Raw genomic sequence first — 16,020 nt, 5'->3', positions numbered from 1 at the left:
TATTTTCTCCCCCTAATGGCAGGAAAATTGTCTTATCAAAATGACAGTCCGCAAACCATGCGGTAAACATATCCCCAATCAAGAATTCCAAATATTGAATGATAGATGGTGTTCAACATCAATGCCTAATCTGCAATGATGCCTCATTTCAGTACGTTGTGGCAGTCTTACAGGCACATAGACAACACAACCAAAAACTCGTAAATGTATAATGTTTGGTTGGTTCCAAACCCGAGTTGTACTGAGAAGTATTGATGGTCGGTAACATGTCTCAACCGAATTAATAATGCATCATGTAAAGTTTACATGTCCCCATGTAGAAAATTGGCAATTTCGTTTTCATGAGCAGAGCGCGGGAAATCAATTTCATTCGCTTAATAAAGGCTTCTGCTAAACCATTTTGAGTATGGACATAAGGAACTTCTGGTCCTTATTTAATAGTCTGTAAACTAAGACTCTTATGGCTTTTATTACAATTAAGTTAAGGCACTGCGGCACTTCAAACTAATGGTACTCATCTAGGATCATCATGTCCTGATCTTCAGGATCAATGGACTTCATGCCAGATCCTTTTGTATGATGGAACTTCGGGTCCAATCATTTTATATGATGAGGATCAAGAAACTGCAGGTTCTGATCTGATCAAGGAACTTCAGGTCCTGTATATACTCATAGTAACAAAAGATAAGTACAATAAATAAATTAAAGCAATAGACGGTAATTCCAGCCATAATGAATAAATTGCATTTAAGTAAATAAAGTTTGTGACAAGGGCTTTAATTCAGCACCATCAAAACTTAAAGCAATAGGCGGTAAAACCGTCCATGGTAAATAAATTGCTTTAAAGTAAATAAAGCTTGTGACAAGGGCTTTGATTCAGCACCATTCACATAAATATCAAAGCTTTAAAGCAAAGGGTAATAATTCTACCCACTATAAATAAATTGCTTTAAATAAATAGAACTTGTGACATGGGCTTTAAACCAACACCATGCACATAAATATGCCAAAACAGAAAATACAATGATTAAGTCCTCATGTTTTGCTTTTTCATTTTCTTGGTCTGCCACTTCTTTTGTTTCATCCCTTTTATTTTTATTATTATTTCACAGTTCGAAGTCATTTTGGTTACTCAGTAAATAATAGTAACAATTAGTTCCAATTGGTGTTCCTCCTCCGGTGAGTTTCGAAAAAGTCGAAACGGTTCCCATAAGTTTTGGAGTCAAGAGTGTCTGCAACTTATGAGAAGATCTAACCGTTAGTTTTAATTCAAAATTTAGTATGATATGGATAAGAGGATACCAAACAACTTTCGTGAAGAAACAATTTCGATTTGAGCTATCGAAATGGCGTTTTGGTACTCATAAGGTGGCTGCCCAGTTTTCTGCGGAAATTGGAAACTGGTTTGGTATTTCAGACATCTGCCACGATCGCACCGTTAACATTTTCTGAAATTTTGATATGTTGTAGATACTGAGCAGACGAACAACTTTCAAGAAGAAAGTATTTCAATCCGAGGTCCGCAAGTTAGAGTTCCGAGGCTATTTACATGGCTGTCAAATTCTTTACGAATTTTGAGTATGTACTCTTTTGCTTCTGCAAATGATGATATACAGTCATACAACAATATATATAGTTGCTTCAAGTAAATCAATTGTACTGAGATTTGAAGATGAAATGAAAATTGTTTCTTATCTGTGAGATTCCAGCTGAAGGAGGTGAACAGGATTTGTGGCGTTGTGCTTTCCACTGACATGAGAGCTTCTCGTGCTGATAACGTGTTGTAAAATCGACTGTGGGTGCAGTGGAATAAATGAAACAAGACACAAAATTTACGAGGTTCCTCTACAGTCAGTGTGACTGGAGTACGTCCTCGGGGCAGCAGCGGCGCTTTCATTATAATTTGAAATAATAGGAGTACAAAGATAACTCTCTCTATTATCTCCTCTCATCTTCCTCTATTCTCTCTTCCTCTTCTTTCTCTCTCTTCTTTCCTCTCTCTCTCTCTTCCTTTCTTCCTTTCTTCCTTTTCCTTCTTCTCTCCCGTGAACCCATTTCTTCCTCTTCCTCTCATTCATTTTATAATCAAAGAGGACACTATTCACCTTACAAATTTTCCACAAATGAATAGTGAAAATAATGTGAATAAATAGTAACAAACTATTCATGTGGGCCATCCACATAATATTTACAACAATGGGACCAATTATGATATTAAAAGGAGAAAAATAATGAAAAAAATAAAATTCTTGGGACCCATGAGAATTTGTCCAATAAATCGACAAGTATAAAAATTGGGTGGAGGGACATTGGAACCACATCTCAAACATGTGAAAGCTTCACATGGGAACCCACAAGTTGAGAAAAGAAAAAAACTTAGCACAATTATTCAAAAACACTTAGGCAGATGGGAACATTCTTGCCACATTGAGGCTTGTTCCTTTAAATAATTTGAGGGATAAGAAATGTTAAGGAGATTCTTTCAAAGTGTGATTCTTTATGAATTCTCTGTCACCTTACAGTTTAATGTTAATTCTCGTGTCAATGTTATGAAATGTTATGTGAAAAACAGAAGGTGGCAGAGAATTTATGAATAATCATATTTTAAAAGAGTTTCCTAAACATTTATCTTTAAGGAATAGGCTACAAAGTTCAGCATCTATTCCATGTTGAATCATGGCTCCCCTTCTTGTTTGGTTGAGATTTAACCATGTATTCAATAAAAAGTTATAATTTAAATGTCAGGCAAAACAAAAATAAAGAGGAAAAGATTTAGCGATATTCTAAAGTTATAGGTCTTGTTCCACCTTTCTCTCTTAATGTTCAATTTGTTTACGAGTCTCTACTCTTTCAATTTGTGCGAATGCTACTGCCATTAGTTTTATTAAATATCATCATATTGATGGTTATTTTTGTATATTTTGCACAATAAAAACCCTTAAATTTGATGTAGATGTCTTTTCTTTTAAATTTGGTGTTTTGGGTTCGATTCTTGGCGCCGGTGAATCACAAAATAGTGGTCAGGATGCTGAAATGCCTTTATGAGTCTTCTCAGCCCCCGAAAAGTCACTGACATGAAGCCACCAGCTGATCACTTTTTAGAAAGAAAAAAAAAAAACTTTCAAGTATTTAATTTTCTTTTATGAGAAATGTTAAGGAGACACTCACAAAAAGTGAGTCTCTCAATAGACTCTCTGTCATTTCATGTTTTTTACATAATATTTTATAATGTTGGCATGAAAATCGACGTTAAGTTGTGAGGTGACAGAGAATCCATAGAGGATCCGATCCTACTTTGAAAGAGTCTCTTTAACATTTCTCTATTTTTAAATACAACATATGTGTTGATATATATGCCTTTAAAAGTTGGCCACGAGCATTGCACATAACGAAATTAACGCAAAATTGTGACAACAATGATCATTAGAGCAAAAATTGTCACCAAAGTGAAACAAGGTTCAACATTTTGGAGGGCTAATGTTTAAAATGTAGAATCTTAGACCATCTCCAACCAAAGGGTTCAGAGGGCCAGAGGGTCGAAAATAGCCCGAAAACCATCTCCAATCGAGGGCTAGGCCAAAGGGCTCGTGGGCCCCACTGGTCAAAAAAGGGCCAAAGGGCCAACCGGTTGGCCCAAATGAGCCAGCCAGCCAGCCCCGGGCTGGCCAGAATTTTCATTATTCCTGACGGATATAATCGACAGGAATGGTAGGCCTTTTTTTTTTACAAAATTTTTTATTTTTTTAAATTCTATTTTTTTTTCTTATAACTTCCTAAGCTATTATACAACATTAAATTAAATTAAGTAACATTAAACAACATGAAACAACATTAAACAATATGAAACAACATTAAATAACATTAAATAACATTAAATATAAATAATAAATTATGTTTGGCCCTATAACCCTTTGACCTTGGGTTGGAGACGGTTTTTTGTGAAAAGGCTAAAATGAGCCATGTCACATTCCGGCCCGGGCCCCCACCACATTTCGGGTTTAACTCCACCGTAACACGATATTGTCCGTTTTGGGCCCTGACCATGCCTTCACGGTTTTGTTTCTGGGAACTCACACGAGAACTTCTCAGTGGGTCACCCATCATGGGATTGATCTCGCGCGAACGTGCTTAACTTCGGAGTTCCGATGGAACCCGAAGCCAGTGAGCTCCCAAAAGGCCTCATGCTAGGTAGGGATGAGAATATACATATAAGGATCACTCCCCTGGGTGATGTGGGATCTTACAATCCACCCCCTATGGGGGCTCGGCGTCCTCGTCGGCACACCACAACCAGGGTTAGGCTCTGATACCAATCTGACACGCCCCGATCCCAATATTCCTCGAATACCAAGATAGGCACGTGCTGGCCGACACCCGATGGTGACGAAAGCCATTTATTGAATGCAAATGCTGAGAATAAGGAATAGATAAGACTTAGAAATATAACAGAATAATGAATATGCATTTAAGGAACGTGTTCAGAGCACACATCTAATCTATAACACTAAAAGAACTAATATAAAAATTGAATTAACAAAGGAGTGGGTCCTACACCGAAGAGGACTCAAAGATGCCGATGCAAAAGTGCCTGGACGCCGGGATTGTATGCCTCGATTCTAAGCTTTGAAGGGGGCACAAAACAAACATGAATGGACCAAATTGATATAGATATAATAAAACAGTTATCAATATACTAACCCCCAGGTTTTATGAAAACACATATATATCATGATAAACATAGGTTTTCCGAAACCTAGCATGTCGTGCAATGTCTCAAATCATAACTTGTATATATAATAGTCACTAGTGAATTGTCCGATAACCCCTAGGCCCCATGCCAGCTCCCCGTCTCTGAGCAGACAGTCAAAGGAAAATACGCTTCAGGCCCCATGTCGGCTCCCCGTCCCTGTGTTAATAGCTAGAAGAAACACACTCCAGGCCCTATGCCAACACCAAACCGTCGCCCGGGACCGACCAGAATCTATCCCTACGTCCCGTAGCGGAAAGGATCACTAGGTAAATCCAAAACCATTGAACATATATATATATATTGAAAAACAACTTCATAGTATAAAGTCATCCATCATCTATACTATAAAGAGGTGTTCGAAATATGTTCTAAATATCATATCGTCATCCATCGGATATTCTATAAGAACATGGGTTATAGGAAAAATAGTAATAATTCAAACTAGCCTCAATAAGCATGTTATTGATGCACAAAATCGGGTCGATCTTGGACCAACGTAAATCCGATCGTGAATCACACAAATGCACGAGAACACAAAGATATATCATGGTTCACCTCAAGTTAGGCTACGTCCACACCGATGTCGATAAATATTGATAAAGGTTACAGTATGCATGGAGGCTATAGAGGCTTAGTATTTGCTCTCTATATTATTCTCTGCCTCTCTGTCTGTTTCCTCTCTCGTTCAGTCCCCCCAAGTGAAGGTGATGAGGATCCCTTTTATAGAGTAAAGATTCCCTCCCCTCTTACATAAATCATGGGTTTAGTGATGAAGCCCAAATATAAGCCCAAATATCGAGGCCCAATATATGGTACAACACATGTTATCTCAAATTGTCTCATAGAACATAATTGTTATAATAGAGTTTTATTAATTGGACCATTTATGTGCTTAGGGGCAATATTTGTGACGTTTCCGTGGTTGCTAGTTTGCGTGGCTCTTCGGCGGCTAAGTATCTGTGAGTGGACCCCTTCTAAAATGCATGTTTTACTAATAGAAATGCATACATGGAAATTGGAACCCGAAGTCAGTGAGCTCCCAAAAGGTCTCGTGCTAGGTAGGGATGAGAATATACATATAAGGATCACTCCCCTAGGTGATGTGTGATCTTACAATCCACCATCCTTAGGGGCCCGACGTCCTCGTCGGCACACCACAGCCAGAGTTAGGCTCTGAAACCAAATTGTCACATCCTGGTCCAGGCTCCCACCACATCTCAAGCTCAACTCCACCGTAGCACGACATTGTCCGTTTTGGGCCCCAACCACGCCCTCACGGTTTTGTTTCTGGGAACTCACACATCATGGGATTGCTCTCGCGCAAACCCGCTTAACTTCGGAGTTCCGATGGAACCCGAAGCCAGTGAGCTCCCAAAAGGCCTCGTGCTAGGTAGGGATGTGAATATACATATAAGGATCACTCCCCTGGATGATGTGGGATCTTACAAGCCCTATGACCCTTTGGTCCTCGGTTGGAGATGAAGGCAAATATGGTCATGTATTGTTCATTAAAATATTAATATTTTAGAGGGCCAGAAGGGCTAAAATGAGCCTTCTAGCCAACCTTCGGTTGGAGATGGCTTTACAAATAAATGGATATAGAGGATTTTGGTCAAAAATAGCACCTTGATATCAATTTTTTTTAAAGTTAATTTAATTTAAATTTAATAAATATAATATATTTACCAAGCAACCCAACTAGAGGTCCAAGAGGCAGCCAAACTTACCTCAGAGGCCTCTTTAATTTAATTTAAATTTAATAAATATAATATATTTACCAAGCAACCCAACAAGAGGTCCAAGAGGCAGCCAAACTTACCTCAGAGTCCTCTTTCATGTCCTCACATGGCTGCTTCGTCAAGGGGCAGTATCCTACCAGCACTCCATGTGTGCGCATGTTGGATTTCAATAATTAGAAAAATACTAATGATTGTGTTGAAACTAAATTCGTGCACATCCGCAGTAGAAGCGAAATTTAACTGAAAGAGTCCAAGTTCTTCAACGAGGGGAGAATTGGGTTGAGTGGGGATGTGGTTGAATACGAGAAGAACTGCAACATATTTCTGAGAGGATAATCAAATCACAGATGTAATTCAAAGAAAAACGCAATAACATTTAGTAATTTACCAAATGACCACTACTTCGGATTTTCATTTCTTAAAGAGGAAAGAGAGGACTAAAGGGTCAACGACTTATATCATTCATGTGTCTGAAGTTTTAAGGGGTTGTAGTCCAATTAGAATATGAAACAATTTTAAAATATCTTTTTGAAATCTTCATAAATGTTAACTTGACTATATCCCTTAAAAGATGATTTTACATTTTAAAACTGTTAATGTCAACTCGTGTGGAAAGTGTTTTTAAAATGATTGGAAGCGTTTTTAGTACAAATATTTTAAAAAGCCAATCCTTAGTAAAAATCTAAGTGAATCTTGAAAAAACACTTGAAGGCTAGTTTGGGGTTGTTGTATTGTGAAAAAAGGTGATGTTTGCTATTTTGAACTCATGATTTTGACAAAAAAACACTTTTTTTTTCATTTACCAAATACAGTTTTAGCCCTATCTTTTTGAAAGAGCTGCTTTTAAAATAATTTCAGCAATGTCAAATCAGTTCGAAGTGCTTCCTCCAAGAAGCAACTTCTTTCAAAAACACACTTAAAATCAAATTTCACCAAAAATGTTTTAGACATTTTAAAAGCACTTTCAAACGAGTCTATAAGTGTTAGACTTTGATTTCAATAAAAGATTATCTTTAAGAAAAATAATAATTTGAGCATGAAAAGATTTTCACAATCTAATTTAGAGAAATACATACAATTCTAAGATTTCTCAAGCGGTAATCTAAGACAACTCTAGTAGTTAAGGTATTCCTCTTGTATTAGAAAAAAATTGGTTTCACACAAAAAGTAATAATTTACTTAAATGATAATAAATTATAAATGGAAGGTTCAATTCAAATTGATTTTGTCAAATCTAAGTATTTATTATAATTTTTCGCTTCTTTTGCTTTCAATTTACCGCAACATGAATTCTTGTATAATTATATGCTATATGTAATATTACGTTTCTGGTTTTACCATTCAAGGGTGAAATTCGTCAACACAAGAAATATATTTACTGCAAGCATGCCAAACTTTAATTATAATAAATGCATGTTGAGTCAATAACGAAATAGGATATAAGTCGAATGATGGGGAACCCACACCACATCAAATTTCAACAATCCGAACCTAGATGGCTGTGTATATTAAGAGTATGACTGTACGGAAGTTAAAAGGACTCATGTTGCAAGTTTCAATTTGAGGATTTTACAAAGAAAATATCGGATTCAACCTTAAGGTCTTGTTTGATAATTATTTTAGTTTTAGTTTATTTTTGTGTTAAAGTGAAACGAAAGTATACGAGAGAAATGCGGGATGGAGATTCGGAGAAGGTGGAGGGAAGGGGAGGGAGATGGGAGGAAGGATAAAAAAAAATTACTAATGTATAAAATAAAACTTGAAAGCGAAACAACTTTAATTCGTTTGGTTTTCAATTTTAAGTTGATGTCATTCCATACACATTTCTTCTGCATCTCTCCCATTATTTTTCTTCGATCATTCTTCATCTCTAGATTTTTGCATGCTTTTCCTTTTATCTCTGACCAAAAAAAAAAATAATAATAAATGAAAACTAAGAGCGAAACAAAATAGTTACAAAACGGGCATCTAGATTCTTTATTTTTAGTTTTGTTTTCATTATCTACTTTCCGTTTCTAGATAATTAAATTGATCGTTTAATTCATAAATTGATGGTTGTAAACTTGTTTTTGTAATTTTCGAGTTTATCGTACATATATTCATAGGGTACAATTAATTTGCATTTCGATTTTATAGTTTAACATATATGAAAAAGAAAACTACTTCATCATTATATTTTTGGAAACTTTAACGAAAAGCTTCCAATACTATTCACTTCAATGAAAAACCACATTTTTACACTAAAAAGTCAATCATGATACTATTCACTTTACCATTTATTTTGTCTTTATCGTTAAAACTCAAAGTTTTCAAGCAATTTTCATTAGTTTTCCTTATATTTTTTTGTTAGTGCCTTCAATTGAAAGATAAATTCCTAATTCCATCGCTAAGTAATAATCTTGTAAATTCCTTATATGTTTTCATTCTCTAATTTCCGTTTCTAGATAATTAAATTGATTGACTGTTTAATTCATAAATTGATGGTTGTAAACTTGTTTTTTGTAATTTTCGAGTTTATCGTACATATATATTCATAGGCTACAATTAATTTGCATTTCGATTTTATAGTTTAACATGTATGAAAAAGAAAACTACTTCATCATTATATTTTTTTTGTTAGTCCCTTCAATTGAAAGATAAATTCCTAATTCTATCGCTGAGTAATAATCTTATAAATTCACACATTTAAAATTCAAATAAATCCTACACAATTAGTTGTGGTGCACAAATATTCTTAGACCTTCAGGTAGGAATTCAAATCCTCTAATGTTTACAATTGCATGACTTTGTGAAGGGAAAGAAGATGATCATGCCAAGATGTAAACATTGTGTGTAAACTGTCAAATAGTTAAGTGGTTAGCAGGGGGAGATTGATCAATATGTCGGAACACAGCTGATGCACCAATTGTAATAATACAACTGTTTGGAAACTTGAAAAACAAAAATTACAATTACTTGTATAATGACATTTAGTGTATCAGACCGTATTTCTAGCATCTAAAAAAATTTCTCATTAGCATGATGCTGAAAGAAACAAAAAGTTTTGTCTAAAACCTCTTGGCCTACTAGACCTACTACCAGAACCAAGTAGTTGGCACCTTGTTATATATGCCTTCATTCATGAAATTTATGACTAAGAGATGAAGTTGTTGGGGATTTCATATTCAAACCCATTTTGACAAATTTAGAGACTAAACCTCATGAATTTATAATTCAAGGACGCAATTTCTAATTATATCAACGGTCATTGACAAATGTTCTAATTTTCTCTTTCATTTATAATTCGAATAATACATTACACCTAAGTCGAATCAACAAATCCCATCAAAATTAAAATAGTATTAAATTTTGCTATTTAATCCCTCTAAAAACTTATTGTAAGAATATGAGTTCCCAATCAACAATGAATTAGAACCGTTGGATCAAATGAACAAATTTCATATGGTATCAAAAGAAACAAAAAACTGTAGAAAAAAAACAAATGTGTTGAAAAATGAAGATACCAAACAAACAACTGTTGTTGGTTTTAGATGCGGCGTCCTTTTCACATTCTTTTCTATTTTTAACCAATCATTTTAATAAAGTTGTGTATATATAAAACATTTCATCAAGAGGCAGATTCCCTGCACTCTCACTTCCCGTGCCTTCTTCTTTTGTGTGATCACGATTAAGCCACGTTAATATTTTATATATATTTTTTTATAAAGATAATAAGACAAAAATAAATAATAATATAAAATATTGATGCGGTTTAACCGTGACCACACAAACAGAAGTACACGGAAAATAAAAAAGCAGAGAATCTGCCTCCTTTCATCAAATGCTTTAAAAATTTTAGTATGCCAGAAGCATGTTTAAATAGTAATATAATTGGTTGAAAATTTTATTTTTAAAATTTCTAATCAATTGCGTTACAATTAGCATGAAAGAACGTGATTTTGACACAAGGTGCTAAGAAAAGCACTAGATTTAGAAAAAGGACAGGCCACCTCTCTCTCCCTCTCTGTAAGTTTACCCCACCCTTAAGCTTCTCTCTTTCTTTCTCCCTAGATTTTGGTGAATCAGTAAGTTTTTGTAATCTAGAGCACTGAAAAAGTGAGGGGAGGGAGAGAGAGGGAGAGGGAGAGAGGGAGAGAGAATCAGACTGAAAGCCAACCCAGTTTTGTTTTTCACAATCTTGAACTAAATTTGCGGCCTTTTTTCGTTTAGATCACTGTAAAGAGAAAATGGGTGTTGCCAATCAAGAGGCTATCAAGCAGTTTCGATTGTTAATGGAAGAAGGTGAGCTTTTTAAACCCACTTGCAAATCTGCTTAGTTCTCTCATTTCGTCTATTATTTTGCTAATTTTCATATTTTTTTGCTTTGAATTTACAGTTGATGAGCCACTGAAGAATACATTTGAGGTTGGATAATTTCTTCTTTTAATTTTGCTCGATCTGTTCTGTGTTTGGATACTGGGAAAAAAGTTTGAACAAGAAAATGATTTGGAGTTCTTAAATTTTGTTACTTTAATGATTTGCAGCATTAGAGATCAAATCCCTTCACTCAATTTACTAAATTGTGGTAATTTTTTTTTTAGCACAATTTAGTTATGTAGCTTCGGTTTAGGTCATAAGTCAGTTTTTTGGATGTGATCTGAGTCTCTGATGTCGTGCATTTTAGGGTTTTTGGTGTCTTTTAGGCTTGGTGAATCCATTTGTAAAATTAGATTATTGCCACGGAAGTTCATCTGTGTGGTGATCTTAATCATTGGTTACTAGGAGAATGTCGGTAGCTTATTGATTATTACTTAATCAATCTAATCTTGTTCGTCTTTTGGGGGGATGAAACTTCATATTTTGCTCTTAGCGAGAGGAAAGGGAGTCTTTCATGGGATCTTCATATTGGGTTTTATTAAAGATGGAATCTTTGTGCAAATATAGTGTCAGCTTTATGCTTTGTATTGCTGAACAACAATTTCTGCGGTATTCTGCTGGTGTCGGTACCTTACTGCAAATAATTGGGCATGATGTATTTGTTGCATTTATATTGGCAATGCATCATGAAGCCCTTTGTTGTGGAAAGTATTGGTTGAGGAGGAAGGAGGAGGAGGGGAATACAGTGTTTTTACTTTCTGAAATTTTTCGACCACTCAGCTGAAGAATGTCTTTTGTTGCATCTGAGAGAGAGGCAGAGGGATCCAAACAAAACAAAAAAAAAAAAAGATGGAGAAAACGAAAGCAAAAGGAAAATCAGAGAGATGGCATTGGCCATGCTTAAACTATTTGGCAAAGTTTTGAGGAAATGTAGCATGATTTTGAGGATTATTTTCTTTTGCCTCAAATTCCTGAATTGAGTGGATAATATTGTCCTTTTCTTTTGTGGTTTATGATTTGCATAAATGAAATGTAACTGAAGATTGAAACGGTGCCTCTTGATCTACAGAATGTACACCAAGGGTATCCAAATGAGACATTAATGCGTTTTCTTAAAGCTCGGGACATGAATGTTGGAAAAGCCCACAAAATGGTTAGATTCATTCAGTTTACTAAATATAGTTATACTGTTTCAGATTTTATGATCTCAAACTGTTCATCTTTTGCTTATAATGCTCTCCTAATAACGCCTAAACTGTTCCAGTTGCTTGATTGTTTACAATGGAGGATGGACAGCGAAATCGACAATATATTGGCGGTGAGTTTTCTCAATGAGAAATTAATAAATAAACATGATATCTTGTTACCGATCACATGTAATTCTCGATGCTTGTCTGTTTAATATGTTGTGTTAGGCAAAGCAAAAATGTTTTGTGAAAGGATGCATATAGAATTTTTTTATTCAAATATCTAAAACTAAGTGCCAATAAAGCCTTGATTAATTTATTACTTCCTAAAAAGTTCGGAATTTAAACTTGGAAGGTTTTAATGGAAACAACTGAAAAGAGTGATTGCTGAAAACTGTTAGTGTTCCTTTTATAATAGTGGAGATGTCCACAGCTGACTGCCTTGAAGTACAAGGGAAGAAAATAGTACCATTATCATGGTGTTAGATTATTCTAAATTCTGTTCCAAATTCCAATATCATATATCTATTTTTTTTTCTTTCTATAAACCTCGAAGCATATATTTACTGTAATCTTGGATCTCAACATTTCGTATAGGCAAGGTAATAGCTTTTGTGGCAAATCTGATTCATATGCTAATTATTGACATACGAGTGGAAACATGAAAGCGAGGTGTAATAACATTGAAGTATCTTTGAAAATTTTTCTGCTGTCCTGTCATTAACTCCAAAGAGCTCATATTCCTGACCAATCATTATTTCTCAGCAGATTAGCACTTCTAGATTAAGGCGTTCATTACAAAGAATTTTATCATTTGCTAGTAGGGAAAGTGCATCCCAGTTAGATACAAAATTAATGGAGATTTGAAATAAATGTTGAAGTTGTTTTAGTTTCATTCTCCCTCTTGATATTCATGTGTTTCTGGTTTAATAAGTGGAGATGTTTGATACGTGAACCATGTTGGAAAAGTGGATATAATGAGGTGACAAAGCATTTATTTTCTGTATGCAGAAACCAATCATCCCAACTGATTTGTACAGAGCAGTGCGAGATTCTCAGCTTGTGGGGTTGTCAGGTTACTCAAAAGAGGTAGGCTTGAATCTTTCTTATTTTGACTGCAAAACATGATTAACTTTTGCTTCCTCATGCTCCTTTATTTTTAATTTCAAACTTACTATTAAATCTCATTGCCGTATTGATTTCTTTTTCCAGGGTCTTCCTGTCATTGCTGTTGGTGTCGGGCAAAGCACATTTGACAAAGCTTCTGTAAGGATGATATTATTTGTTCTGTTTAATCTTCTTCGGCAAAGATAACTTTATATTTCTGGTTTTGATATGTAATGATGGAAACCATGACCAAGAAATCATATAAGTTATGTTCGGCTTTAAGCTGTGGGCCATATCTGTGCTTACTTAAACATTAGAAATGCATAATACATCTGAGTCGTCTGACGTGAGAGAGAGCACTAGAATATATGGGCATAATGCTCTATATTTAGCTGGTACTGAGGCTTCCAATGCTAAGAAAATGAGTCATTTAAGTATACCATGGAGTTTTGAGATGATATAACATTGGTTGTGCATTTAACATGCATATACGGAGATTCATATACTTTCTAAAATACTGAGCTTTATGTACCGATGTGTATTTTCTTAAAACATAGAGTTAGGTGCATGTCTGTACGACCTTATGTTATATTATTATTCTCGCGGTAATATTTACTGCTTTGATTCATTGTCATTGTAGGTAAATTACTATGTCCAGTCTCACATCCAAATGAACGAGTATAGAGATCGTGTTGTGTTGGTGAGTGCTTGAGAATGTTTAATTTCATCTTTCTAACAGGTAACTCTATTAGGAGCCTGATTTTTCCCACCTTCTGTTGTAGCCTTCTGCAACGAAGAAGTATGGACAATATATTGGGACGTGTGTGAAGGTTTTGGATATGACTGGTTTAAGGCTCTCAGCACTTAACCAGATAAAGGTATCTCTTGCTATTAGCACGAGCCTCTGTTTGTTTGCCTTTTGTTTTTCATTTTACATATTTTTAAGAGTATCCGTATTTGCACATAATTGGCTCGACTTGTTTTATTCTTTTTCTGAGGATCCATGAGATTGATACTTAGTATGATCTGTTGATGCAGCTATTGACTGTTATCTCTACAATAGACGACTTAAACTATCCAGAGAAGACGGATACATACTATATTGTCAATGTGCCATACATATTTTCGGCATGTTGGAAGGTTTGTGTCATAACAACTCGCACTATGAAATTACGTGTCAGAAAACAGGGGAAAAGTATTTGGTGGGTATTCGATCTTGAGACAGAAAGTCCTAATGTGAACTCTTGACAGGTGGTAAAGCCTCTTTTGCAAGAAAGAACAAGGAAGAAAATCCAGGTTCTTCAGGGTTGTGGCAGAGACGAATTACTGAAAGTAAGCATGTTCTTATAACTTATTTTAGTCTTGTTTCCTATGTAATTTTTGCCAAGTTTCGAACTCCCTTCAAGTATAGGTCAAAAATCTCGTTCTTTTCCGGCTGCATTTGTTCATCTGTGTTTTTGCTCATCTGTGTTATGCAGATCATGGATTATGCATCCCTCCCACATTTTTGTAGAAAAGAGGGATCCGGGTCATCTCGGCATTCTGACAACGGACGCACTAACAATTGTTTCTCCTTGGACCATCCATTCCATCAAGAGCTCTACAATTTCGTCAAGCAACAAGCCGTCTTGAGGGAGTCCATTGCACCAATCAAGCAGGGATCCTTCCATGTTAATTTCCCGGAAGCTGCCCCAGAAGGCGCCGAGATTGCAAGGAAAATAGAATCTGAATTCCACAAGTTCGGAAATCAAAATCAAAATGGTCTCACCAAGTCACTAAGTGGCCTAAGAGTTCATGGTGCCTGAAATTTTTATAGCAATTTCTTAGCATCTGATCCTTCTACATGCCAATGTACCCGACACTCTTCCATTGCCATGATGCAGGAATGAATGTTGTTCTAAAATTAATTTCTATGTATTAGTGTAATCCTTGCATCAGCTCGATGCAGGTTTTTTAATACAAGTTAATAGATTGTATGACGGTTTTTGTAGAACTTTGCAAAACCGATTAAAACCCGAGTTTTAGTAGTAGATCCTATGACGGGTTACGAAAATGTGTTACGGTATTTTGTTATTTCTATTACACAAGGTGATTTTTCACCTACCTGTCGGGAGCGGGGCATATCCTACTAAGTTGAGAGCTTATGACGTGCTTAATTTGACCTCAAAATGAGGTGATAATGAAATACTCACCTACTTGACTCATTCATCATATAACCAAGTACTTTAACGTATTGTCTAGTTACAAGTTCACGCTACAAAACTCAGTGTTATAGTAATGACTAAACTGCGGCAAAAATAGGTTTTATGAATATGCGATTGTTGAATTTGCGCAAGATCTTAACGAGCAAATATTTTGCATTAACTAGGAGCAAATGTTTAATACAAGCTAATATATTGTATGACGGTTTTTGTAAAACTTTGCAAAACCGATTAAAACCCGAGTTTTAGTAATAGATCCTATGACGGGTTACGAAAATGTGTTATAGTATTTTGTTTTTTCTATTACACAAGATGATTTGTTACCCGCCAGTTGGAAGTGGGGCATACCTTACTAAGTTGAGAGCTTAGGGCGTGCTTAATTTGACCTCAAAATAAGGTGACAATGAAATACTAACCCACTTGACTCATCCATCATATAACCAATTACTTTAACATATTGCTTAATTACAAGTTCACGCTACAAGACTCGGCGTCATAGTAATGACTAAAATGCTGCAAAAATAGGTTTTATGAATATGCGATTGTTGAATTTGCACAAGATGTTAATGAACAAATATTTTGCATTAACTAAAGGAGGCTTATGGTCCGACCAAAATGCACGAAAATACGTTTTGTGATGGTTTTAACACAATTTTGGTAACAATTAAAAAACCGTGACA

At 35.4% G+C, this 16,020-nt stretch overlaps 1 protein-coding gene and 1 long non-coding RNA gene across 2 annotated transcripts; one reads left to right on the top strand and one right to left on the bottom strand.

Moving 5' to 3' along the window:
* Positions 1-570: 570 nt before the first annotated feature.
* Positions 571-1,530, bottom strand: LOC139189657 (uncharacterized). The gene is made up of 2 exons (XR_011573488.1): positions 1,303-1,530; positions 571-659 (listed from the first exon to the last, which is right to left on the bottom strand). It is a non-coding gene; the product is annotated as an uncharacterized lncRNA (long non-coding RNA).
* Positions 1,531-10,318: 8,788 nt separating this feature from the next.
* On the top strand, positions 10,319-15,192 carry LOC103422612 (phosphatidylinositol/phosphatidylcholine transfer protein SFH1-like). Its single transcript, XM_029087948.2, has 11 exons — positions 10,319-10,770; positions 10,865-10,893; positions 11,915-11,998; positions 12,110-12,163; positions 13,044-13,121; positions 13,245-13,298; positions 13,780-13,839; positions 13,922-14,017; positions 14,178-14,279; positions 14,391-14,471; positions 14,618-15,192. Exons 1-11 carry the CDS (start codon positions 10,716-10,718, stop codon positions 14,942-14,944), a joined length of 1,020 nt encoding a protein of 339 aa, XP_028943781.1. The 5' UTR covers positions 10,319-10,715; the 3' UTR covers positions 14,945-15,192.
* Positions 15,193-16,020: the final 828 nt, after the last annotated feature.

The sequence above is a fragment of the Malus domestica genome, chromosome 11 (genome assembly GCF_042453785.1).
Source record: "Malus domestica chromosome 11, GDT2T_hap1".
In the NCBI taxonomy this organism is placed as follows: Eukaryota; Viridiplantae; Streptophyta; class Magnoliopsida; order Rosales; family Rosaceae; genus Malus; species Malus domestica.
Note: the sequence above shows the minus strand (reverse complement) of the source record. Positions and strands in the feature narration are given on the sequence as shown.